General features: G+C 35.3%; 11 protein-coding genes across 15 annotated transcripts in view; 9 read left to right on the top strand and 2 right to left on the bottom strand.

The window, feature by feature from the left end:
- The window catches only part of LOC138136240 (cyclic GMP-AMP synthase-like receptor), a 200,949-nt gene that overhangs the window by 119,718 nt on the left and 55,288 nt on the right, over positions 1-25,943 (bottom strand). The gene's annotated exons all lie outside the window — the stretch shown is intronic.
- Positions 1-25,943, bottom strand: part of LOC138136209 (puratrophin-1-like) — a 215,879-nt gene that overhangs the window by 138,873 nt on the left and 51,063 nt on the right. The window lies entirely within an intron of this gene.
- Positions 4,721-5,815, top strand: LOC138123880 (farnesol dehydrogenase-like). Its single transcript, XM_069038713.1, has 4 exons — positions 4,721-4,886; positions 4,945-5,409; positions 5,461-5,607; positions 5,658-5,815. Exons 1-4 carry the CDS (start codon positions 4,776-4,778, stop codon positions 5,697-5,699), a joined length of 765 nt encoding a protein of 254 aa, XP_068894814.1. The 5' UTR covers positions 4,721-4,775; the 3' UTR covers positions 5,700-5,815.
- Positions 7,114-8,411, top strand: LOC138123802 (farnesol dehydrogenase-like). The gene is made up of 4 exons (XM_069038626.1): positions 7,114-7,271; positions 7,324-7,788; positions 7,840-7,992; positions 8,047-8,411. Exons 1-4 carry the CDS (start codon positions 7,161-7,163, stop codon positions 8,086-8,088), a joined length of 771 nt encoding a protein of 256 aa, XP_068894727.1. The 5' UTR covers positions 7,114-7,160; the 3' UTR covers positions 8,089-8,411.
- Positions 11,842-12,924, top strand: LOC138123812 (farnesol dehydrogenase-like). Its single transcript, XM_069038635.1, has 4 exons — positions 11,842-12,006; positions 12,059-12,523; positions 12,575-12,727; positions 12,785-12,924. Exons 1-4 carry the CDS (start codon positions 11,896-11,898, stop codon positions 12,824-12,826), a joined length of 771 nt encoding a protein of 256 aa, XP_068894736.1. The 5' UTR covers positions 11,842-11,895; the 3' UTR covers positions 12,827-12,924.
- On the top strand, positions 13,199-14,240 carry LOC138123859 (farnesol dehydrogenase-like). The gene is made up of 4 exons (XM_069038697.1): positions 13,199-13,357; positions 13,417-13,878; positions 13,930-14,082; positions 14,134-14,240. The coding sequence occupies exons 1-4, from the start codon at positions 13,247-13,249 to the stop codon at positions 14,173-14,175; spliced, it is 768 nt and encodes a 255-aa protein (XP_068894798.1). The 5' UTR covers positions 13,199-13,246; the 3' UTR covers positions 14,176-14,240.
- LOC138123871 (farnesol dehydrogenase-like) lies at positions 14,395-15,460 on the top strand. Its single transcript, XM_069038700.1, has 4 exons — positions 14,395-14,551; positions 14,604-15,065; positions 15,117-15,269; positions 15,324-15,460. The coding sequence occupies exons 1-4, from the start codon at positions 14,444-14,446 to the stop codon at positions 15,363-15,365; spliced, it is 765 nt and encodes a 254-aa protein (XP_068894801.1). The 5' UTR covers positions 14,395-14,443; the 3' UTR covers positions 15,366-15,460.
- Positions 15,681-16,723, top strand: LOC138123792 (farnesol dehydrogenase-like). 2 transcript variants are annotated; one of them, XM_069038604.1, is made up of 4 exons: positions 15,681-15,838; positions 15,889-16,350; positions 16,399-16,578; positions 16,629-16,723. In XM_069038604.1, exons 1-4 carry the CDS (start codon positions 15,731-15,733, stop codon positions 16,668-16,670), a joined length of 792 nt encoding a protein of 263 aa, XP_068894705.1. In that variant the 5' UTR covers positions 15,681-15,730; the 3' UTR covers positions 16,671-16,723. The 2 variants fall into 2 exon arrangements, with proteins under 2 accessions (XP_068894705.1, XP_068894715.1); XM_069038614.1 differs by having other exon boundaries at positions 16,618-16,723.
- Positions 18,035-19,171, top strand: LOC138123830 (farnesol dehydrogenase-like). Its single transcript, XM_069038654.1, has 4 exons — positions 18,035-18,285; positions 18,338-18,799; positions 18,850-19,008; positions 19,060-19,171. Exons 1-4 carry the CDS (start codon positions 18,178-18,180, stop codon positions 19,099-19,101), a joined length of 771 nt encoding a protein of 256 aa, XP_068894755.1. The 5' UTR covers positions 18,035-18,177; the 3' UTR covers positions 19,102-19,171.
- LOC138123780 (farnesol dehydrogenase-like) lies at positions 19,674-21,109 on the top strand. Of its 2 annotated transcripts, none has more exons than XM_069038592.1 (4): positions 19,674-20,215; positions 20,277-20,738; positions 20,856-20,948; positions 21,000-21,109. In XM_069038592.1, the coding sequence occupies exons 1-4, from the start codon at positions 20,024-20,026 to the stop codon at positions 21,039-21,041; spliced, it is 789 nt and encodes a 262-aa protein (XP_068894693.1). In that variant the 5' UTR covers positions 19,674-20,023; the 3' UTR covers positions 21,042-21,109. The 2 variants fall into 2 exon arrangements, with proteins under 2 accessions (XP_068894693.1, XP_068894684.1); XM_069038583.1 differs by having other exon boundaries at positions 19,695-20,215; positions 20,790-20,948.
- On the top strand, positions 21,620-24,082 carry LOC138123820 (farnesol dehydrogenase-like). The gene is made up of 4 exons (XM_069038646.1): positions 21,620-21,795; positions 21,855-22,319; positions 22,371-22,523; positions 22,575-24,082. The coding sequence occupies exons 1-4, from the start codon at positions 21,685-21,687 to the stop codon at positions 22,614-22,616; spliced, it is 771 nt and encodes a 256-aa protein (XP_068894747.1). The 5' UTR covers positions 21,620-21,684; the 3' UTR covers positions 22,617-24,082.

Raw genomic sequence — 25,943 nt, 5'->3', positions numbered from 1 at the left:
TGTAGTAAACGAGAGGAGAGCATAGTTTTAAAATAGATAAGTTATTGAGAAATGTCAAAGTCACGAGTTGCATATTATTATTTTTTTAACGTCCGTCAAAAAAAGTGCAAGTTTTTTCATTCGTTTGCATTCATAAAATATGCGATTTTTGAATCGGTCAAGAAGCGTTAAAAAAAGTGCCAGCGGTTCATTTTTGCACGCATTTTGCGTTAAAAAAGTGCCGTAGTGTGTCATTTTTTAACGCAATTATAAAATTTTTCATTCATAATTAGTAGTGTTTTTAACGAGTTCGTATGTAGATTGGAATTTTTTTGGCATGAGTGGGCCAATTTAAAAGCGTCCACGGGTTCACACAGGAGAAAATTTTCAAATTTTGAGTGTCGAAAAAATTGTTATCTAAACTTACGGGCGCCAAAAAATTTTTGTATGCAACTCGTTAAAAAAGTATTACTTTAGTCACTTGTTGCATAAATAACTATTGTATATATCTATCTAGTTTTAGACCAATTCGAACAGATTCAGAATACGTTGATTTGAAAATATTGCCAAAATGATGGATCGCTGAAGAGCAAACCTCGTGAACAACTTCCCATTGTCGAAAGTGGTGGGTCTTGTGCGACGTTTCGTTTGCTTTAGGCGTTAATAATAATAATGACAATGAAATTTGATCAAGTTCAAGAAAGAGATTTGTCACTTTTTAAAACAATTCATTAACTAATTCAAATAGATACAACAAAATATCCTGAAATAAAAACCTTTTCTAGTGCTTCTCTTATAACTAGAAACGTAGCCCTTCCTCTTTCTGTCAATTTACAAAACAAAGGACTTGATTTGGATTTTAATAAACAAGAAAGTAGTCCCATTTTTTTTTCTATTTTAGGGTCTTGGGGTCTCATAGTAAGTATTCAGTCACAATGACTGCGCTATTAAAAAGTACTTTCAACACAAATCTTTCGATTTAATCGGATTTTGTGACAAAAATAACATAATTGCTGCACTACTTGAAAGTGATAAAGGCGATTTTTACTGGTTTGATGTGATTCATTTAGGTAGGTACTCTAGTGTTTTTCGCATGTCACGCCTTTGAATCAGACAACCATAAGAAAAACTTATGTAGAACTATTTGGTTTGAAAAGAACAAAACAACAAAATAAAAACAAAAGAATCCCAACTACCATTATGTTCAAGAACACATTTAGATGAGACTTTATTTATTGCAAATTTGTGTAATTATGCGTTTTAAAGGCCCACGAGTGCCATAAAGAGCCCAATTTACACTCGAACGGGTTGAATACGTTTTTTTGTTCGACGAGCCCCTTAAAGGCTCCAAATTGCTTAAAATCTTCAAAATTAGCTTGACGTTTCGTTTTGGAGAAAATTCTCAAATTTTGACAGTGTCGAACAAAAAATATATTTATAACCGAAAATAATCATACAGGGTGTCCCCAAAAAGAAGACGAGTCCATAACTCCATTATTTATCGGAAGATTTTAATTATCTGTACATCAAATTAAATGGTTGTTAATAGGCTACACAATGGCCTAATAAATTCAAGTATAGCCCCATGGGCTTCAAGAGTAAACTGTCAAAATATTTTTTTTCAAATGACATTACATATTTTTTTTTAGTAATTCTGATAGAGATTTTTATTTTGAAAACAACAATGTATCACAAGTATACACTTAAATACCAAAAATTTACCAAAAAAAAAGTAAAAAAACGCTACTGTCGTCTATGTTCCATTTTGCGCTAAACATTGGCAGCATATCTGCGCAATCCTACATGTTATTATTTGTCATTTGTTTTTCCAGCTACCTTAATTTGGTTATTACATTGTAAGGCAATGCATTTTGATAGCTTTTCGCTTGGTGCTCGTCATTTGTTTCAAAAGTTAGTGTTATTTTTTTTATGTGAAGTTATACTTGTGATACATTGTTGTTTTCAGAATTAAGATCTCTATCAGAATTACAAAAAAAAAGTATGTAATCCCATTTGAAAAAAAATATTTTGACAGTTTATTCTTGAAGCCCTTGGAGCTATACGTGAATTTATTAAGCCGTTTTGTAGTCTATTAACAACCATTTAATTTGGTGTATAGATCATTAAAATCGTCCGATAAATAAGGGAGCTATGGACTCGTCTTTTTTTTTGGGGACACTCTGTATATGATATCACAAGACCATAGAAAATAATCGATTATACTTACAAGTCACGACACGCATTTTGCGAAACACCATGAGAGCGTAGCTCGAGTGGTGTTTTGAGAAATACGTCGAGTGAGGAGGTATAATCGTGTCAAAAATACATTACTCCCTAGGAATTAGGGATATTCGTTACTAAGTTGCCATAAATTTGGTTAGGTTGGAGGCTATGTGGTTTCTGGTGACAAACAAAAGATATCGTAACCGTAAGGCAGCGAATTCCTTGCAACAGTTGCATATGGCTCAATTTCTCGCCAAGTGATAGATGTTTTTTCGTTTCAGAATCAATTTTGGTTTCTGGCGGTATACCTATTTAGTTGGACTTAATTTCTTAATTCATAGTAACCAACCTTAGGCACTCAAAATTACTTTTGAAAATTATAGTTACACACAACATGAAAAACCTTATTTATTTTTGACACGATTATAAGTACTATCGGTGGACATAAAAACCCGGGACAAACGTCACAATTGTATAAAGTCAAAAATCAGAAATATACATTGGGTAAATTTGGCTTTTTACAAACAAGGTTATAAAAATTATGACATATTGTCAGAAACACCAAGTTAAAGTTCAGTTCTTTAACGTTCTCTTCATTGACAATGATTTTATATAATAACACAATTGATCTAGCATCTCTTACGTTCAAGGAGTTAATTTTAAATACTGACAATTTTTATTTTGAGTGACAGTTCAAAAGTCTGATATACAATGAGCAAATTTTGGATGTCCCAGGTTTTAATGTCCACCGATAGTACGGTGGGTGGTCAAATAAAACTGGGACAGTTAAAATTTAATCTGTGTAAATCAGACCATTCAATTGTCAATATATTTGTCAGTGTCTATATAATATGTCATACCAAAGTTAACCTATTTGTGATAAACCCGTAATTAAACGATGCAAATTTGTAAATTTTGACTTATGTGATTGTCATTTTTGTCCCAGTTTTATTTGTCCACCGACTGTACGTATAATGATTATTTTCGTTTGCTCGAGTAGTATTCATTTTGATTATACCGCAAGAGCAAAAAAAATGTCATCAAGGTTAGCTATAAAAAAGAAAGTGCAGTGTCTTTGATAAAGAAATTCGTCATGCATTTGTGGAATCCTGAAATGGGTTATTTAAATAAACAATTATAGGTATTTTTTCCCTGCAACTTACAGTGCACAAGCGCATTACCGACTGTGTCATAGCCATCCTTAATGGCATTTTTTTTTGGCTCCTACGGTATAACAAATCAACTTGCACGAAAATTGACATTTTTTCTTTCTGATGTTTATCAACAAGCGTCAAACAATTGTTACATTGTTGGCGCCATCGAATAACCAAAGTGGTTATACCACGTCATCAAGGCTATATGTATTCACTTATCAATACATTGTCACTATGCAAAATTGGCTAAATTTATGATGCGTTATACAGTGTGTCTCAGCTAAGACTTTCAAACATAATATCTGGGTTATTTGCCAACCGATTTTTATGAAATTTTAGACTTTGAAGGTTCAATTAGTAATAATAAAATTACCTCAAGTTAAAAAATGTTATTTTAACACATTAACACTTTATTGAAAATTAAGCGCAATTATTATTAGATTGGTAAACATTAATAAATAGGTGTCTACACAAAAAATTAACTAAATCATTCGTCTGATTCAACGAAAAGATTAGATTTTGTTGTTAAAAATTTGATCTAAATTTAGAAGGTATTTGAGCAGTTACCTTATGATTTTGAAATAATTGATAAAAAGTTGCCAAGCAACATTTTGTACACCCCTTAAAATCTGTCAAAAGTGGGCGCGTTTATTATAAAAGTCAAATTGTGTAAATTCATTGAAAATACTCTAAAAATAGACTACATTGGCAGAAATTTCAATATTGTTGAAAAAGGAAACAATTTTTGCGTAGGGAGAGTGACGTAAGAACTTCAATGACACAGTTCGTTTTCTCGTGGAACACTATTCAAATATAGGCTTTACAAAATTTAAGGTTTAGCGAGCCGTCAATTTATTTCAAGACACAGGAAGCATACGTGAACTAAATTACCTTGCTAAAATATCCCGATCGTGTTTTAGTCCTTTATGGAAGAATTAAAGCATCCAGTGTAATAAATTACGTCCAAATGTTGTCTTTAACTTTGTGTTAGAAAGATAAACGTCAAATATATCACCTGCATTTGTGCGAAGAGGGGTGACCAAAATTTGGCGATAGTGCGCGTTTGTTTCATACGCGTCTACCTTTTTGCATCTGCAGCCACGTTTAACACAGTTTTTTTCTTTTTTCTTGCAAACCAGACGTCTTTCAAGGACCAGTTTCTCCTTACAGCATTTTTATTGACGATCAATTTTTTGATATAAATCTTAAGTGATTAAATATTTTAAAAACGCATAATCATAGATACATTTTTCTAAATAATTTTTAAACACCAAAGTATAGACTCATAATATGTTAAGAAGATTAGATAAGCTATTGACAAATGTAAAGTCATGATTTCAATATTTCGTATAAATATGTCTACACGCACTCAAACAGATTCAGTTTATCAGAACAGGTTGATTAGAAAGGATAACCAAAATGTCGCCAATATCACTGGATCGCTGGAAAGGCAAAGTGGCCATCGTCACTGGTGCTAGCGCTGGAATCGGTGCAGCTATTGCGGAACAATTGGTCGAACAAGGTTTACAGGTGAGCAAATTAACTACATAATTCGTGAACAATTTTGCATTGAATAATTATATCGAAGGTGGTTGGTCTTGCACGACGCGTCGAACGTGTGGAAGAACTAGCCAAGAAACTTAAAGGCAAGAAAGGTAAGCTTCACGGCGTCAAAGCAGATATATCCAAGGAAGAAGACATCCTGAACGCCTTCAAATGGACTTCCGACAACCTGGGCCCCGTCCATATCTTGGTGAATAACGCTGGACTCACCCAGAAGACAAACCTGACGACAGAAGGGGACACAGAAAAATGGAGAAAAATCTTCGACACCAACGTCATGGGTTTGTGCATTGCGACCAGGGAGGCGGTCAAAATCATGCAAGCTAAAAAAATCGACGGTCACGTTATCCACATTAACAGCACCACTGGTCACCGCGTACCGAATTTACCAGGACGGAATGTGTATCCAGCGAGCAAACACTGTGTCACAGCTCTGACCGAAACGCTGAGACACGAATTGAGACATTTGGGACTTAAGGTCAAAATTACGGTAAAGAATGTCGCCCCGTTTGGAGGTTGTTTGTGATTGTTGAAGTTTCAGAGTGTGAGTCCGGGAAGATGTGCCACAGAATTTGGTAATGTAACCGATCCAAAAATACTTGAACAGATGAAGAACGTTCCAAGGTTGAAGCCTGAAAATGTGGCCAATGCGGTTTTGTATGTGCTGTCGACTCCACCGGACGTTCAAGTAATTGATTAATCGTTTTGGAAGAATGGGTTTGATTAGACTTTTTCTAGGTACCCGAATTGACAATTCAAGCAATGGGAGATGAGTTTTAGTCCAAAAAAAATCTACATGAATCAAATATGAATGATTACTTTTGTATTTGATTTTTTATTTTAATGTTTGTGTATTCAGAAGATAAACATCTATCAGAATAAAGATTAAAAAAATATACAGTGCAACTTATAAAACAAAGTTAGCTGCGGTCTGTCAAAAAATATAATGTCAAAAAAAAAATCATAGCATGTCGGGCTATAGTGTTTCTAAATGATTTTGTTATAGCACCAAAGATTTATCATAATACACCCGGTATATACATTAAACTTGGTCGTAACTAAGCAACAAGGGACATATAATATCCTAGAGCTTGTTATCTAAAAATAACGTTCTAGGGGATTATTTCTATGGTAACGTATCAGAAAATTGGGTCATTATCGTTCGATAACAATAAAGTCGGACATTAAAATATTTATACAGGGTGTTTGCGAAGTTGAGGCGTTCCTTTTAACATGTGATAGTCTGCATTGTTCTAAAGAGTTTTAGCCAAAATCACCTGAGTAAAATGTGTACGGCAATGAAGATACAATAAGTTAATTTTTTTGAAATTTTTGAAACCGGTCCTGCTCGAATTTGCGCTGATTTGTTAGAAATTAAGAGTTGACAAAAAAAAAAATCAAATGAGCATGGACGTTAATCAAAAATATTGTCAGAGTTGTCATCTAATTAGTCGGAATGGCTTTATCATTACGAAAATAATGAGCTCTCAGATATGTTGCTAATGTATGGGCAATGTTATCACGTTATCAGAATGCAGCTGCGGCGTCCAGAGACTACCCAGAGCGATTTCCAGAAAGATACCATCCAGAGCCACGTCAGCTATTAATCTAGTACAGCGGAGCAATAGACAGGACCGGACTCAAAATTTTAGAAAACAATAAAAATATACAATCAATTATCTCCGTTAATACAAACATTTTACTATACTAAGGACAACGTAACATTTTATCTGCCCCGCCCATTTCATTTTCTTAGTTACCAATCAAATAGGTTGTTAAGACGATCTGATTTACACAGTAAAAATTTCTGACATTCGAATTGTCTGAATGACATTTTATTTTTTAGAACCTAAAACAATAATTGTGAACTTGACAGCAAAATGTGATGAAAAGTTGTACAGATTGAATCTGGCTTTGATTCTGAGTGGTCAATTTTAGTGGGCGGAGCAGATAAAAAGTTATAACGGCAATACTATAAGAAGATTTAGGCTAAAATTCTTAAGAATAATGTATAGTACATCGTGTTACAAGGAATGCCTCAACTTCGAAAACACCCTGTATAGATTTTTTCTCACAATATTTTTTTGAACGTCAAAGTGTAGACTTAGATAATGTGTTGAGGAGATTAGATAAGTTACTGAGAAATGTCAGATCATGACTTGAATATTCTGATAAATCGGCCTACACGCACCTGATCAGATTCAGTTTATGAGAATAGCTTGATTTGGAAAGATCACCAAAATGTCGCTGATTTCACTGGATCGCTGGAGAGGCAAAGTGGCCATCATCACTGGTGCTAGTGCTGGAATCGGTGCAGCCATTGCGGAACAATTGGTCCAAGAAGGTTTACAGGTGAGCAATTTAACTATTTCCTGAACAATTATGCACTGAATGACTATCGAAGGTGGTTGGTCTTGCACGACGCGTCGAACGTGTGGAAGAACTAGCCAAGAAACTTAAAGGCAAGAAAGGAAAACTTCACGCCGTCAAAGCAGATATATCTAAGGAAGAAGACATTCTGAACGCCTTCAAATGGACTTCCGATAATGTGGGTCCTGTCCATATCTTGGTGAACAACGCTGGAGTCGCCCAGAAAACAAACCTGACGACAGAAGGAGACACAGAAAAGTGGAGACAAATCTTCGAAACCAACGTCATGGGTTTGTGCATTGCGACCAGAGAGGCGGTCAAAATCATGCAAGCTAAAAAAATCGACGGCCACATTATCCACATTAACAGTATCGTTGGTCACCGTATACTGACATTACCTGGAAGGAATGTGTACCCAGCCAGCAAATTTGCTGTTACGGCTCTGACTGAAACGCTGAGACACGAGTTGAGACACTTGGGGCTCAAGATCAAAATTACGGTACAACAATGACGTAGTTTTGGAAGTTGTTTATCATTTTTTAAGTTATAGAGTTTGAGTCCAGGAAGAGTGGCTACTGAATTTGGACAGAATGTTGTAACCGATCCGAAAATACTTGAAGAGATGAAGAAACTTCCACGGTTGACATCTGAAAGTGTGGCTAATGCGGTTTTGTACGTCCTATCTACTCCTCCGGATGTTCAAGTAAGAGATGGAATAAGTTGAAGAATGAGCGGTTTTTGATTATGATATTTTCAGATACCCGAATTGATGATCCAACCAATGGGAGAAGAGTTTTAGTCCAAAAAATTATTAAAACGACGATTTTAAAGACATTTTATAATTAATCAAATATGGATTATATACGAGTACATAACATAATAATGCGGAATCTGGAAAAGTGCCCGAATGCTTGCAGCGTTTCCACGTTGAATGGCAAGGGAAATCTTCTCAAAAAGGAATTTCTTTGATTTTGAATCGCCTGAGGTTGCAAAAGCTAAACCTTTAAATACGTAATTTGACGAAATTTCAGCGGCAAAACCTGAAACTTCAGAAGTTTTTTTTTTTAATATGGATTATTACATATTTTGTAGTTACTTAATAAAATTTAGATAAAAATTTAATAGTTTATTATTTATTTGAGAAAGCAATTACCTTTTGTTTCTCTTTGATGTAATGTTCCACAATTATTGTCATCCAAGCCAATATTTATTGCTTATTGAAGAGTACGAGGATGCGTAGCGTAGTCACACTTTCATGACGTATAATGTATAAGAATTTTCCTGAAACCGCAAAATTAAAAACAAATATTCGTAAAAATGTGAAATTTTACAACCTAATCACGTCTGTTAAAAAACGTCGGGTTCCGGTATCCATGGTGGCATGAAAAAAATATTTATAAACAAGCAGTTTTATTAGTTTTCGTTTCGTACAGTTTACAGTGTATTTTTTATATTTTGGGGTGCAGTGTTTTGATAAATAAAAAACTGGACATGATCGAAGAAGAAAATGACGTTCCTTATAATGTAGTCAGATGTTGCGGCCGCTGTAATACAAGATTTATTACCCACCTTACATTTTACCAGTACTGTAATACGAGTCAGGTAATAATTTTACAGTACTAGTCAGGTAAAGATCAATTTTCTAGGGTCAAGATAGCCTTGAAATTTTGATTTTCTTTGACGCTTTCAGGAAAAATAATTTTAAGCAGTTGTATAACATCTAAATAATTAATAATTAGTGAAGCTCTGAAGATATTTTGTCGTTCGGAATTAAACGATTGCGGCATAAAAAATGACTTGCAACTTGTCTTTATCTAATTGTAAGAGTGTTTTTTAATAAAAAATTTCTATTCCATTCTTTGATCGTAAGCAAAGATAAAGAGCTCTTTATACTTTTTGATGTAACTTACTTATCTTGGTGTATTCAACAAATTACGCTTGTGACTGAAATACATAAACAACAAGATAATATCATTTCTGCGACTATATCATTCATTACATTCTAAACCAATAAGAATCTTTGATTTTCTTTAGTTACCATGTATTACAGCGGTTATTGTAGTAACCAGGGCGATTTCGAATATACGAACCTTTGTATATTCGAATATACCAACCTTTGTATTTTCGCTCGCCGCCTTAACTTACAAATATTTTTGCGCTAACTGTCACATTAACGTCACATTAAATCGCTCTGATACTGAATGCGCCCAGTCGGTTTCGGGAACCTGTTTATTTATTTATTTATTTAATTCATGATATAGTCTACCCGTATACAACTCGAGGATGGAAAATTCTCGATTACTCGACGTGTTGCCGGAAATACCACTCGATCTACGATCTCGTGGTGTTTCCGGGCAACACGTCTCGTATAATCGAGAATTTTCAATCCTCTAGTTGTATAATATATGAATATACTTAACACTATTATAGTTACTACATGGTTACATGTATATAAAAATAAATGCAACAAGAATAATACGTAATACAAACTTTTCAAAAATATTATACAGGGTGTTTTCGAAGTTGAGGCGTTCCTTTTAACATGTGATAGTATGCGTTGTTCTAAAGAATTTTAGCCAAAATCACCTTAGTAAAATGTGTACGGCAATGAAGATACAATAAGTTAATTTTTTTGAAATTTTTGAAACCGGTCCTGCTCAAATTTGCGCTGATTTATTAGAAATTGGAATTGACAAAAAAAAATCAAATAAGCATGGACGTTAATCAAAACTACTGTCAGAGTTGTCATCTAATTAGTCGAAATGGCTTTATTATTAGGAAAATAATGAGCTCACAGACATGTTGCAAATGCAATGTTATCACGTTATCAGAATGCATCTGCAGCGTCCAGAGAGTATTGCAAAGCGATTTCCGGAAAGACACCATTCTGGGCCAGGTTAGTTATTAATCTAGTACAGCGGAGAAATGGACAGGACCGGACTTAAAATTTTAGAAAACAAAAAAAATATACAATCAATTATCTCCGTTAATACAAACATTTTACTAAGAAGATTTAGGCTAAAATTCTTAAGAATAATGTGTAGTACCTCGTGTTACAAGGAACGCGTCAACTTCGAGAACACCCTGTATAACCGGGACAACGAACAGATATAGTTAAAAAAAAGGGGGATGGGGCTTTAGTTGCGCAGAATGATATACGCCGAAGCCTGTTTCACAATGAGGTAGGTTCTTTGCCATTTGTCATTCTTATAAGAATGTGATATATTTGATAGTCTGAAAAAAATGTTGCATTCATTGACGTGCACATCTTCTCCAAACATGAATACGTGGTTAAACTACCGAAGCGTGTTTAAAACTAATACATAATAGTAAAACTAATTGCGCCATTGAAAATTACTTTCACCACAAACCTCTCGACCTAATCGGATTTTGTGGCAAAAACAACATAATTGCTGCATTAATTGATAATAAGATGTGATAGAGACATGTTTGTTGGTTTGATTTTTTTCATCTAAGTATCTAAGTGCTTTTCACATGTCACGCCTTCGATTCAGGCAACGCCAAGATAATCTTACATGGAACTATCGAGTGTTTAATTCGAATGTTCATCAAGTAGCCTTTGAATAATTTTTCACAACATTGTGAAATAAGAATTAACATGAACTTTTTTGTTAATCATAGGTTGAAAAACGGTAACATTGTGTTAATTACAAATTAAACCTTAATCAAAAATTAATCATCGATTGAAAAACCGGCCCTTAATGTCCAACTTTATTGTTATCGAACGATAATGACCCAATTTTCTGAGACGTTATTATAGAAATAATTCCCTAGGGTGTTATCTTTAAATAACAGGCTCTGGGGCGTATTCTGTAATTTTTAAAGGGACGTAAAAAATGGACCATAGATGTGTTTTTTTTTTAATATTGAAAGCATGAAATGCACACCGAGACATTATTGCCTACGTTGTCCACAAATCAATTGCAAAGATTTAATCTTCTTGGACAATCTACTAGCTTCAATTCCTGCACTGCGGGAGACACAATAGGGATAAAGATGTAAACGCAATTGTCGGATTGATGCTTTTGGTGCATTTAACATAAAGTCTTGAGCATTAGCAACAATTTCGTCTGTTCGTTTTCGAACTGCTTCAGTGCCTGGTTTTCGCAAAAGACTAGCAGTTCCAAGAAACAAATTTACAGCTCTGGCCAAAGTTTTCTTAAAGTGTTAGAAAAAACGAATGTTGATTTATTGTTATTCCACAGGAAACGAGATTCAACTAAAAAAAGACGTTACGTTACACGCGTGAAACACAAATGACATCTGTCAACTATCATCCATCATCCCTTCTTCGCTCTATCTTCTTTCATTAAAACGTCATAGCCAACTTGATGAATTATTCAATAAAACACACGTTAACTGGTTTGAAAAGAACGCATTTAAATTGAACCGAAAAGTACACTTCTCTAATTATTTTTTAAACACCAAAGGATACAATTATGTTATAATTGTACGTTAAGGAGATTAGATAAACCATTGAGAAATGCAAGGTCATGATGACTTTCATATTTTGTATAAATATGTCTACACGCAATTCAAACAGATTCAGTTTATGAGAACAGGTTGATTTGAAAAGATCACCAAAATGTCGCTGATTTCACTGGATCGCTGGAGAGGCAAAGTGGCAATTGTCACTGGTGCTAGTGCTGGAATCGGTGCAGCCCTTGCGGAGCAGTTGGTCGAAGAAGGTCTACAGGTGAGCAATTTAACTATTTCATGAACAATTTTGCATTGAATAATTATCGAAGGTGGTCGGTCTTGCACGACGCGTGGAACGTGTGGAAGAACTAGCCAAAAGACTTCAAGGGAAAAAAGGGAAACTTCACGCTTGTAAAGCAGATATATCCAAGGAACAAGACATCCTGAACGCCTTCAAATGGACTTCCGACAATGTGGGTCCTGTTCACATCTTAGTGAACAACGCTGGACTCACCCACAGGACAAACCTGACGATAGATGGGAGCACAGAAAAATGGAGAGAAATCTTCGAAACCAACGTCATGGGTTTGTGCATTGCGACCAGGGAGGCAGTCAAAATCATGCAAGCTAACAAGATCGACGGCCACATTATCAACATTAACAGCATCGTTGGTCACCGTATACTGACTTTACCTGGAAGGAATGTGTACCCAGCCAGCAAATTTGCTGTGACAGCACTGACTGAAACGCTGAGACACGAGCTGAGACACTTGGGGCTCAAGATCAAAAGCACGGTACAGAAATACGTCAGGTTGGGAAGTTGGTTGTTATTTTTGAAATTGTAGAGTCTCAGTCCAGGAAGAGTGGCCAGTGAATTTGCTCGGAATGCTATAACGGATCCGACAGTACTTGAAGAGATGAAGAAATTTCCTCGGTTGACGTCTGAAAGTGTGGCTAATGCGGTTTTGTACGTCCTATCTACTCCTCCGGATGTTCAAGTAAGAGATGAAGTAAGGTGAAGAATGAGTAGCGGTTTTTGATTATGTTATTTTCAGATACCCGAATTGACAATCCAACCAATGGGAGAAGAGTTTTAGTCCAAAAAATGATTAAACTGATGATTTTAAAGACATATTATAATTAATTAAATATGAATTATTATTTTGTTCGTAATAAACTTTTACTAAAAATTTAATAGTTGATGATTGATTTAATAATAATGGTTACACTATTAAAAATCACTTTCAACAGCATAAATCTCCCAACCTTGACGCTTTTTGCGACAAAAACAACTTAATTGATATTAACATGTGATAATTGATAAATATATTTATATTTGAAAATAATCATATAGATACATTGTTCTAACCAAAGTGTAAATTTATAACATGTTAAGAAGATTAGATAAGCTATTGAGAAAAGCAATGTCATGACTTGCACATTTTGTATAAATCTCTCTACAGGTACTCAAACAGATTTAGTTGATGAGAACAGGCTGATTTGAAAAGATCACCAAAATGTCGCTGAGTTCCCTGGATCGCTGGAGAGGCAAAGTGGCCATCGTCACTGGTGCTAGTGCTGGAATCGGTGCGGCCATTGCAAAACAATTGGTCGAAGAAGGTTTACAGGTGAGCAATACAACTACACATTTCGTTAACAATTTTGCATTGAATAATAATTATCGAAGGTGGTTGGTCTTGCACGACGCGTCGAACGTGTGGAAGAAACAGCCAAGAAACTTCAAGGCAAAAAAGGTAAACTTCACGCCGTCAAAGCAGATATCTCTAAAGAAGAAGACATTCTGAAGGCTTTCAAATGGACCTCCGACAATTTGGGTCCGGTTCATATCTTGGTGAACAACGCTGGAATTATCCAAGAGACAAACTTAGTCGGAGGCGACACCGAAAAATGGAAGAGCATCTTCGACACCAACGTCATGGGTTTGTGTATTGCGACCAGAGAGGCGGTCAAAATCATGCAAGCTAAAAAAATTGACGGCCATATCATTCACATTAACAGCACCCTTGGCCATGGCATACCCCCTCTTCCTGGACTGAATGTATACCCAGCCAGCAAATTTGCTGTCACAGCTCTGACTGAAACGCTGAGACACGAGTTGAGACATTTGGGGCTCAAGATCAAAATTACGGTACGAAAACGTGCCCCGTTTGGAAGTTGTTTATGATCTTCTAAATTGTAGAGTTTGAGTCCGGGAATAGTGGAAACTGAATTTGGTCGGAATGCTATAACCGATCCGAAAAGAATTGAAGCGATGAAGAAACATCCAAAGTTGACGTCTGAAAATGTGGCCAATGCGGTTTTGTACGTCCTATCAACTCCTCCGGATGTTCAAGTAATAGATGAATTGTTTGGAAAGAGTAGTTTTTGATTATGATATTTTCAGATACCCGAATTGACTATTCAACCAATGGGAGAAATGTTTTAGTCCAGACTGATAATTAAACATGGATTATTATTTTTGTTCTTAATAAAATTTAAATAAAAATTTAATGGTTTATTACTTATTTGTGAAAACCTTAACTACATTCACCATTGTACAATTGAATGTATTGATTTGTTGTTTACTTTAGTTTTTATCATAATCTGATGACACAATAGATAAAAATTGAGGTATGACCAGCATATTTTAGATGGATTATTATCTACACGAATTTAAACTGGTTCATTTTCTCAGAACAAGTTGATTTGAAAAGATGGTGGTCTCGATGGATCGCTGGAGAGGCAAAGTGGCCATTGTCACTGGTGCTAGTGCTGGAATCGGTGCGGCCATTGCGGAACAATTGGTCGAAGAAGGTTTGCAGGTGAGCTATTTAACTATTTCGTGAACAATTTTGCATTGAATAATTATCGAAGGTGGTTGGTCTTGCACGACGCGTCGAACGTGTGGAAGAAATAGCCAAGAAACTTCAAGGCAAAAAAGGTACACTTCACGCCGTCAAAGCGGATATCTCTAAAGAAGAAGACATTCTGAAGGCTTTCAAATGGACTTCTGACAATTTGGGTCCGGTTCATATCTTGGTGAACAACGCTGGAATTATCCAAGAGACAAACTTAATCGGAGGCGACACTGAAAAATGGAAGAGCATCTTCGACACCAACGTCATGGGTTTGTGTATTGCGACCAGAGAGGCGGTCAAAATCATGCAAGCTAAAAAAATTGACGGCCACATTATTCACATTAACAGCGTTCTTGGTCACCGTGTACTGCCTTCACCTGGAGGTAATGTGTATCCAGCCAGCAAATTTGCTGTGACGGCTCTGACTGAAACGCTGAGACACGAGTTGAGACATTTGGGACTCAAGATCAAAATTACGGTACAGAAATGCGCTAGGTTTCGAAGTTGTTTGTGATTTTCTAAATTGTAGAGTGTGAGTCCAGGAATAGTGGAAACTGAATTTGGGCGGAATGCTATAACCGATCCGAAAAGAATTGAAGAGATGAAGAAACATCCAAAGTTGACATCTGAAAATGTGGCCAATGCGGTTTTGTACGTCCTATCTACTCCTCCAGATGTTCAAGTAAGAGATGAAGTAAGATGAAGAATGAGCGGTTTTTGATTATGATATTTTCAGATACCCGAGTTGACAATTCAACCAATGGGAGAAGTGCTTTAGTTCAAAAAATGATTAAACTGATGTTAAAGACGTATTATATTCAATCAAATATGGATTATTATTTTGATCTTAATAAAATTTAGATAAAAATTCAATAGTTTATTATTTATTTGTAAAAGCAATTGCATTTTGGTTCACTTTTCATATTTACAAAAATACTTCCATATATCCACATATCTCTCTGCGTACTTGTAAATGTAATTTAACATTGTACAAATGAATGTATTGAATTGTCTTTTATTTTCGTTTTTATCATAATCTAGTGATGCAATAAATAAAAACTGAGATAAGACTGTTTGCTTTAGTTGAATTATCTGTACGAATTTAAACAGGTTCACTTTCTCAGAACAAGTTGATTCGAAAACATGGTGATCTCGATGGAACGCTGGAGAGGCAAAGTGGCCATCGTCACTGGTGCTAGTGCTGGAATTGGTGCAGCCGTAGCGAAACAATTGGTCGAAGAAGGTTTGCAGGTGAGATTTAACAACATCGTGAACAACTTCCCATTCCGTCTTTGTCGAAGGTGGTGGGTCTTGCACGACGGTCTGAACGTGTGGAGGAATTAGCTAAGAAACTTCAAAGTAAGAAAGGTAAACTTCATGCCGTCAAAGCAGATATCTCTAAAGAAGAGGACATTCTGAACGCCTTCAAATGGACTTCTGACAATTTGGGTCCGGTTCATATCTTGGTGAACAACGCTGGAATTATCCAGCAGACAAATTTAACCGAAGGCGACACCGAAAAATGGAAGAGAGTCCTCGACACCAACGTCATGGGTCTGTGCATTGCAACCAGAGAGGCGGTCAAGGTCATGAAATCTAACAAAATCGACGGTCACATTATCCATATTAACAGTGTCGGGGGTCACGGAGTACCAAATTTTCCCGGATTGAATGTCTACCCTGCGTCTAAACACGCAGTGACGGCTTTGACTGAAACGCTGAGACAAGAACTTAACCATTTAGGGCTCAAAATAAAAATTACGGTAAAGAACTTCCCTCCGCTTGAGAGTTGTTTGTGACTGACATTTTAGAGTGTAAGTCCGGGAGGAGTAGACACTGAAATTGCCCAAACCAATAATTTTGAAATCACCCCGCAAATCGTCGAAGCAATGAAGCAAATGCCACGACTGAGAACGAAAATGCCGATGTTGGAGTCTGAAGATGTGGCCGATTCGGTTTTGTACGTTTTGTCAACACCGCCACATGTTCAAGTAAGAGAGAACCAGTCAGAATGAGTAGTTTTTGATTAGATTATTTTCAGATACACGAACTGATGATCAAACCCGTCGGAGAAATGTTTTAGTCTAAGACAACTTCCATATTTATGAATCAAATTAATAAAATAGATCAAAGATGTACTTTGTTTCTTTTTAACATGAAAACTTCCAAAAATTCCATCATCACCATAGATTTTCCTATTTTTTACAACTCTTGGTTCTGTTGTCGGGAGTTGAAGAATGTCACAGCTGCTGCAAGGATGGTTCCTTGTTATTTGCAGACACGCAAACTGACAATTAAACCAATTTGAGAGTCTCATGATACTCATATTGATAAATTCATTATACAGTGCATTCGTAAAGTTCGGAATAAATTCGATAAAACTCTAAGTATTTATTTCTGAGAAAAATCCTCGAAGAGATCAACTTTGTTTTTAAAAAACGCATATTCGTCAGTACTTTACTTATGTTAACAACTTTTCATCTCTTAAGTATGACGTCATCAATAATTTTTTTAAATCACAACCTCCACTTTTTGCTTCTTTTTCTGATAGACCTTAGTATTACATAACAATTTTTTTGAGAAAATGACAATTGATAATTCAAAAATTTAATTTAATTTTTAAGGTAAACATTTTTTTTTCTATGGGTTTAGTTAAAATCGGAGGTTTATTTTAATGGAACAAACAATTTAGAATATTTGCGGCAGAGAATTCGCGCTGAAATGGAACAAATAAGCCCTGACATTATTGAGCGCAGTGTACAAAGTGTCGGTAAGTGCTAAATGGTTGGCGGGAGGCAGCTTCAACATTGTGTTGAATGTTATTGATAACCTTACATGTTTGTTTGTTAAATTAAAATTTTTACAATAAAAATTAAACTAAATTTTTGGAGTAAAATTTGTCATTTTCCCAAAAAAATTGAAATTAATACTTACAGTTTTATCGAATTTATTCCGAACTTTACGAACGCACTGTATGAAATTTATAATGAATTAATAAACAGATTAAAACATGAATGAACATTAAGCAATTTAATAATATGTAAAATAATATTGACTAAGCAATAATTATTACGTTCTGAAGGTATTTTATCCTTCGGAATTAAACGATTACGCCATAAAAAATTATTACAAGGCAAATTTCTTTATCCAATTGTAAGTCTGTTTTGTGACAAAGTACTATTTCATTCTTTGATCGTAAGTTACGATAAAGAACTTTCTTTCTTTTTGATGTAACGTACTTATCTTGGTGTATTCAACAAGTCATGCTTATGACTCAGTAACTGAAAAGATAACCATTTCTACGAATATACTTAACACTAGATACTAGATGGTTACGTGTATCTAAAAATTTATATGTAACACAAATAATATGTAGTAACACAACTTTAAAAATATTCCAGCACCTTGTAGAATATGGGCCGCAGAATACGACGATTGTGGAATTATTTTATTGTGTCTATTACATTGAAATTTAGGTACGGAATGGCAAACGCAAGGTCGTGACTTGTATATTTTGGGTATATAAATATGTCCACACAATTTTAAACAGAGTCAGTTTACCAGAATTAGTTGATGTGACAATTTTTAAAATGGTGATTTCAATGGACCGTTGGAAAGGCAAAGTGGCCATCGTCACTGGTGCTAGTGCTGGAATCGGTGCAGCTCTTGCGACGCAACTAGTCGAAGAAGGTTTACAAGTGAGTAATTTAACTATTTCGCGAACAATTTTGCATTGAATAATTATTGAAGGTGGTTGGTCTTGCGCGACGCTCTGAACGTGTGGAGCAATTAGCCAAGAAACTCCAAGGACAGAAAGGTAAACTCTACGCTATCAAAGCAGATATCTCTAAAGAAGAAGATATCCTGAAAGCTTTCAAATGGACTTGTGACAATGTGGGTCCTGTTCATATCTTGGTAAACAATGCCGGAATCATCCAGCAGACAAATTTAATCGACGGCGACACCGAAAAATGGAAGAAAACCTTCGACACCAACGTCATGGGTTTGTGCGTTGCAACCAGAGAGGCCGTGAAAGTCATGAAAGCAGAAAAAATCGACGGTCACATTATTCACATTAACAGCGTCGCTGGTCATACCGTACCGAATTTTCCCGGATCAAATGTATACCCAGCGAGCAAATATGCTGTCACAGCTCTGACTGAAACGCTCAGACAGGAGCTCAACCATCTGGGACTGAAGATCAAAATTACGGTAAAGAATTTCACCCCGTCAGAAAGTTATTTGCTATTGCTGAATTTTAGAGCGTAAGTCCAGGAGCAGTAGACACAGAAATCATCCAAACTAATAATTTTGTAATCGATGCGGAACTCGCCGAAGAGATGAAAAAAATGCCACTGTTGAAGTCTGAAGATGTGGTCGATTCGGTTCTGTATGTCCTGTCGACGCCACCACATGTTCAAGTAAGATGTAAACTGTTCAAAATGAGTGGTTTTTGATTGGATTATTTTCAGATACACGAACTGACGATTAAACCAGTCGGAGAAACGAATTAGATTTAGTAAACATCTAAATAAACTAACGAATGTAAATTTGTGATAGATTAGTAAAACGAGTCAGACATGAGCTACGATTTTCATTTTGTGTTGATCCAAAATGTACGATCTTTTCTCAAATCCGAAAACCAGTACATTAATAAACACAGTTAATGTACTACTTTTCGTTAATTAAATATCTTAAACAATTTTGATTTTTAGAAAAATTTCTATGTTTGATCATACAGGCGTGACAACAGTTTAGTTTTTTGATCCAATTTTATTTTAAATAAAATTTCATTAATAATACACCTACCACAACACTATTTAGTACTCGTATAATGAGAAGAAAATGATCAAAAATATTAATCATGAAAGGGGCGTGATTCTGTAAATAGTGCAACAAGACCTGAAATACCAAAGAAATATGTCTATCCGAAGGAATGACAGTTGAAGATTTAATTCAACACTGTAGAAGTGAATCCACCGAACATTATACTCGTACAAGGGGAACAAATTTGCTAAGAAATTAGGATACTGGATTTCTAAGGCAACATTTCATTCAAAAAGAAATTAAAAATAAAAATTATGAAATTTATACCCTTGAATGCTTTGAGTTATTATTGGTGGTTAAAGCACGACAAAAGGAAAATCCTTTTATTTTAGCTCTTTTAGCGAACAGAAATATTCAAGTTATAGAATTCAATAATATTCAAATTCTTGGGAATAACCTCACGACAAACTAAATAGTAACTTTAGATAATTTAGGTTTTCGTTCAGTTTGAACATAGCAGTAACATAGCAGAAACTGCAAAAAACAGAAAACATAGTTCCCAAAGCGAATATTTTCTATTACAAATTCCAAAATAATCAGGTAAACATTTCAAGGCTGTTTGGTAACATAGAATGTATTATCGTATGTTTTATTACCAACGATAACAAAATGAATATTTATATAGCTAGCGTACTTATTAATACATATCAATCCAGCACATCGAGTTCAGAACGCCAGTGCGACGTGTCAGAAATGGTAGGCTCAATGGATCGTTGGAGAGGTAAAGTAGCAATCGTCACTGGAGCCAACTCTGGAATTGGAGCGGCAACAGCGAGACAATTAGTCGACCAAGGCTTAAAAGTAAAGAACTGCCACTATTTTTAACAGTTGCTAGACCTGTCTTTCTTATAACTTATAACAGGTGGCAGGTTTTGATCGACAGTGCGAATATATGGAGCAAGTCGGTAAGAAAGTCCACGATAAAAAGGGACAATTTCACGCCGTCAAAGTCGACATGTGCAAAGAAGACGAGATTCTGCAAGCCTTCAGATGGACAACTGACAATCTAGGTCCCGTCCACATTTTAATCAACTGTGCGGGAGTCCTTCACAATACAACCCTCTGGAACGGAGATGCAGAAAAATGGAAGAAAACCTTCGACACCAACGTCATAGGTTTGTGCATTGCGACCAGAGAGGCGGTCAAAATCATGAAAGCGGAAAAAATCGACGGTCACATTGTCCACATTAACAGCATCTGCGGTCATAATGCACTAGATGTAGGAGGACTGAATGTGTACCCGGCAAGCAAATTTGCTGTCACGGCTCTGACCGAAACGTTGAGACAAGAGTTTAATCGTCTGGGGCTCAAAATAAAAATTACGGTAAATAATTTCGCTCCGTTTGAAAGTTGTTGGCGAATGTTGCAATTTTAGAGTGTCAGTCCAGGATTTGTCGACACAGGATTGATTAAAGCTAATCATTTTGAGACAGATTTGCAGGACGTTCAGGAAACGAAGGAGGAACCAAAATTGAGAGGCGAAGATGTGGCTGATTCGGTATTATATGTTCTGTCTACAGCACCCAATGTCCAGGTAAGAACCAGATTATTCAGAATTAGTGGTTCTTGATTAGATTTTTTTCAGATACACGAATTGACAATTAAGCCAATCGGAGAATCAGTTTAATATGCAAATTTGCAACATTGATTGTTAACTATGTGTAAAACAAATCAATAAAATGAATTAAATATGAACTGATTGTTATTTTTTGTATGTCCAAAATCCAAATGAGCGTTTCTCTTAAAGAACAATGAGACAATTGATAATAATTCAGTCGATATAAGTTACTCAGCTCTAGACAAAAATTCCAAAGAAATTCTTCAACAAAGTACCAATCCTTTGGATTTATTGACGGAATTTTTTCGGCCTCAGTTAGAAGGATCTCAAAATGAAATTAAAAAATGTTAATCTTATAATTTCAAGCAGTTATCAATTTTACAAATTCTAAGCCATTTCAATTTAAAGAGATACCATGGTAAAGAGCAGCATTCAACATATGTCTAAATAATTCTAAACGTGTTGTAAAAAATACTCTCTTTTGCATTACCAAAAGTTACCAAATAAGTAATATTATTTCTCCGCCATACCAAAAGTACCTAGAGACTAGACAGTTTAGTTCCACAATAAAAATATTTAAAAATAAGTTTCTATCCTAGATTAGATAAACGCAAGGTCAAGCTTTGCATCCACACTTTCCAGATATATAGGTCTACACGAATTCAGGTAGATTTAGTTTATCAGAACACGCTGATTTGGAAAGATTGTCAAAATGGTGGTTGTTTCATTAGATCGCTGGGTAGGTAAAGTCGCCATCGTGACTGGTGCAAGTGGTGGAATCGGTGCAGCCATTGCACAACAACTGGTCGAAGAAGGTTTACAGGTGAGTAATTTCACAACTTCGTGAACAATTTTGCATTTAATAATTATTAATTATCTAAGGTGGTTGGTCTTGCACGACGCGTCGAACGTGTGGAAGAACTAGCCAAGAAACTTCAAGGCAAGAAAGGTAAACTTCACGGCGTCAAAGCAGATATATCCAAGGAAGAAGATATCATCAACGCCTTCAAATGGACTTCCGACAACCTGGGTCCTGTTCACATCTTGGTGAACAACGCTGGAGTTTCCGAAAAGACAAACTTAACGACAGAAGGGGACACAGAAAAATGGCGAAAAGTCTTCGACACCAACGTCATGGGTTTGTGCATTGCGACCCGGGAGGCAGTCAAAATCATGAAAGCAAAAAATATTGACGGCCATATCATTCACATTAACAGCACCCTTGGCCATGCCGTACCCCCTTTTCCTGGACTGAATTTGTACTCAGCGAGTAAATATGCTGTCACAGCTCTCACCGATACGTTGAGACACGAGCTGCGGCATTTGGAACTCAAGATCAAAACTACGGTAAAGAAGTGTGTTTCGCTTGGAAGTTGTTTGTGATTGGTGACATTTTAGAGTGTGAGTCCAGGAAGAGTGGCGACTGAATTACTCAATGGTAAGGGACGCGATCCGAAAGCACTTGAAATGTTGAAAAAATTTCCAAGCTTGCAACCTGAAAATATAGCCAATGGAGTGCTGTACGTCCTATCGACTCCACCGGATGTTCAAGTAACAAATTAATAGTCCAGAAGGACTAGTTTTTGACTAGATTATTTGCAGATACACGAATTAACCATTCAACCAATGGGTGAAGCGTTTTAGTCCAATAACTCCATTACATTAATCTAATGTAGATTTTTCCACGCCAGGGAAACAAACATTTCGCATTAAAAATATCTTGTGATGGGTTTTTTGATATTGAAGTGTCCTGTACCTACTTAGCCCCCTGGAATGATGCTCGGTCAAACTACTATTTGAGCTGGCACCGATCATCACTGTTACTATATCTGTATCTATTATAATATACAGTGAGTTTTTTTTAAGACTGGCCATAGGGTTTTACATGCTAATTTTTCAACCCCCTGTTAACTTTTGTTCCGATAAAAATATTCAAACCATTTTTGGAACAAAGTTGGAAGATTTTTTAAACTATCGGATAGATTACAATTTAATATCCCAAACCGTCGAAAAAGTTATGAAACAAATATTTTTTAGGGCGCCGAAATAATAGTACGTCGAGCGGCCGCCAGATTAGCGCCATTGTCGGCTCAACCAGCACCTGCGATCTCCAATTTTGGACGCTTTCACGCGCTAAAAAATATTTTTTTCATAACTTTTTCGACGGTTTGGGATATTAAATTGTAATCTATCCGATAGTTTAAAAAATCTTCCAACTTTGTTCCAAAAATGGTTTGAATATTTTTATCGGAACAAAAGTTAACAGGGGGTTGAAAAATTAGCATGTAAAACCCTATGGCCAGTCTTAAAAAAAACTCACTGTATAAAATCTGTTTTATGACAGTGTATTATGAAATTCCTAGGTATGGACAAAAATTTAATAAGTTGCAATGTCATGGTTCGATAGCTACGTACCTGATAAAATTCTTCCTTTGGTCCTATTTTCCATTTAGAATTAATTTTGTTATATACATACAGGGTGGTCTAACACATTACCATTTATCAGTTTATCACATTAGGAGCTGGCCTATTCAGTCCTACCATAAACGGTCTTGGATTCCAGCTTTCTATAACTTGATATTTGATCGCAATTTTCGCTATTATCTAATTACAATTCAAAGTCGGAAGTGGATCAATCAAAAAGTTGAAGAGCTTTATAACTCGAAGACAAAAAAAAACTTTCAATATTTGGACCAATTTGATATTAAATCGCTATAAAATTAAGTGTTGGACCAACCTGTACAGTAAAAAAATGTTTTGCAAAATATGAAATATGAAAAATATGAATATTTGAAACTTGCCACGATTTCCTGAAGGAACAAAATTTCAACGCAAGACTTTAAAGGAAAATAACTTTCATATTTCCCGCAATAATGCCAGACAAGCTAAAATACATTTTCTTTCAGTTCAGATTTTAGTTTGGAGGTGTTTGATCAACCGAGATGCATTTGCAACTTGGTAGTTTTAATAAATCGTCGGAGAGGTAAAGTAGCTATCGCTATCGAATTGACAATTAGACTAGTTTAAAGAAATTTATTCATTTAAGAAAATGTGCACATTGTGTCTGTAAATGTACTTACAATTAACCAATAAAATAAATGAAGTATGAACTGTTACTTTGTTTTTGTCCTCTTAATAAATCTCTAAACATAGTTTAAACTCCATACTTTAGATTCTCTTAGCTCCATTTGCTTTTTTAAAGTAATTTGCTTTAAATAAAAGCTCACTAAATATATCTATCACAAAACGACCTCATATTCGACCAAATTTCTAACAAATTTGAACGCTCGACGTTATGGGTGAAGAAGTAATGAGAAAAAGAAAACTCTTTTATTATCAAAATTTTAGCTCTTCAGTCATACATAAATGTTGTTCAAGTGATAGAATTTAACAATATTGAGATTTTTTGGATTAAAATCATAACAAACTTAACTTTTTTTTTCAAATTTAGACCTTCATTCGATTTAAACATATCATTATCAGTGACTTTGAAACCATTTATCTAAAAAACGAACAACCAAATATTATGTGATTCTAATTTGCAAAACAATCGGGCAAAAAACTGAATTCTGTCTTCTAGAAGCTCATGGAACTCATTATTATAACTTGGTATTTAATGATAACACAAACTGACTGTTTATGCGGCACGTGTAGGTACTTTAATATTGTATGCCACACAACGTCGCACTTTGATAATTTTTTTCAATATTCAGAATGTAATTGCCATAAATGGTTTCAATGGATCGCTGAATAGGTAATAGTTGTTGAAAACGATCCATTGCTTTACGAACGGTAATATGGCGCGAGACGCAGTCGAGCGCTGTATGTGAGTGAGTAAAGCAATGGAGTTCTCACAAGAGTACCATACAATATTTTTGTGCTGCCTTTTGTAATAAAACATATTTTTGAATCATTAACATAATAAATATTACTTAAACAAAATTATGTTGGTATTCAATTTAGCACTAAATATCTGTCAGTGCTCGAATTTCAAATTCAAACGCAACTTTATAGCTTGCAAGGTCACCAAACCAAACGGGTCTAATTTCGGATAAAGTCTTTGTGCTTGGGCAACCATTATTGGGATTGCAATGAATTCTTCAATTTTTTCTTTTACAAACACAATTATGTATTAACAAAAGTGTCACATTTGACAGTCGAATTTTTCGCGAAAAAATTATTTTCCCATGATAAACACTGGGTGAAATAATTCTCCGGATTACTAGTGGAACAATCCGTCTGACATAAGTCCAGAATACACTTTTGCATTTCTCATGAGAAAATTTGCCTATTTTTCGAGTGATTATTTCCTTCATGTATGTAGCAACCAATTGCGTGACAAATATTGACCAATCAAAGCGAGAAAACAAAAAATAACCTGATAAAATTTCTCTAAAATGCACAATATGCAATAATCGGATACAAAATGTCGGTACCTGATTTTTTTTTTTAAATAAATTATTTTGAATAAAAAGGATTGGAAATAATGCGTTTGTTTTCATTCTATTCAGGAAATAATCAGCCGTATACCCCTCGTGCAAAATTTTAATATCGGCAAATTTTTTGCTAATGAACTCAAACATCCATAAATTATTCGGTCAGAAGACCAATTATTATCAAATAAAAGCCCTCGACTTCGTCTCGTGCTCTTATTTGATAATAATTGGTCTTCTGACCTCATTTATGGATGTTTTCGTTCATTAGCAAAAAATTTTCCGATAAAAAATTTTGCACTTGGGATATAATATGAATATGTGAGAATTGGGCACCAGGCAAACTACGTATGCTAAACGTGATCTACCCAGTACGTGTTATTAAACACCATACCGAACGAACAATACATTTTGATAATTTTTTATAATATTTAGAGCTGTTCAGATAATGAACTAAATATGAACTGATTATTATTTTTTGCATGTCCAAATGAGAGTTGCTCTTAAAGAACACAGAACAATTCTAAATGTGTTGCAA

The sequence above is a fragment of the Tenebrio molitor genome, chromosome 1, assembly GCF_963966145.1.
Source record: "Tenebrio molitor chromosome 1, icTenMoli1.1, whole genome shotgun sequence".
In the NCBI taxonomy this organism is placed as follows: domain Eukaryota; kingdom Metazoa; phylum Arthropoda; class Insecta; order Coleoptera; family Tenebrionidae; genus Tenebrio; species Tenebrio molitor.
The sequence above is the reverse complement of the archived record's forward strand: the minus strand, read 5'-3'. Positions and strand labels throughout refer to the sequence as shown.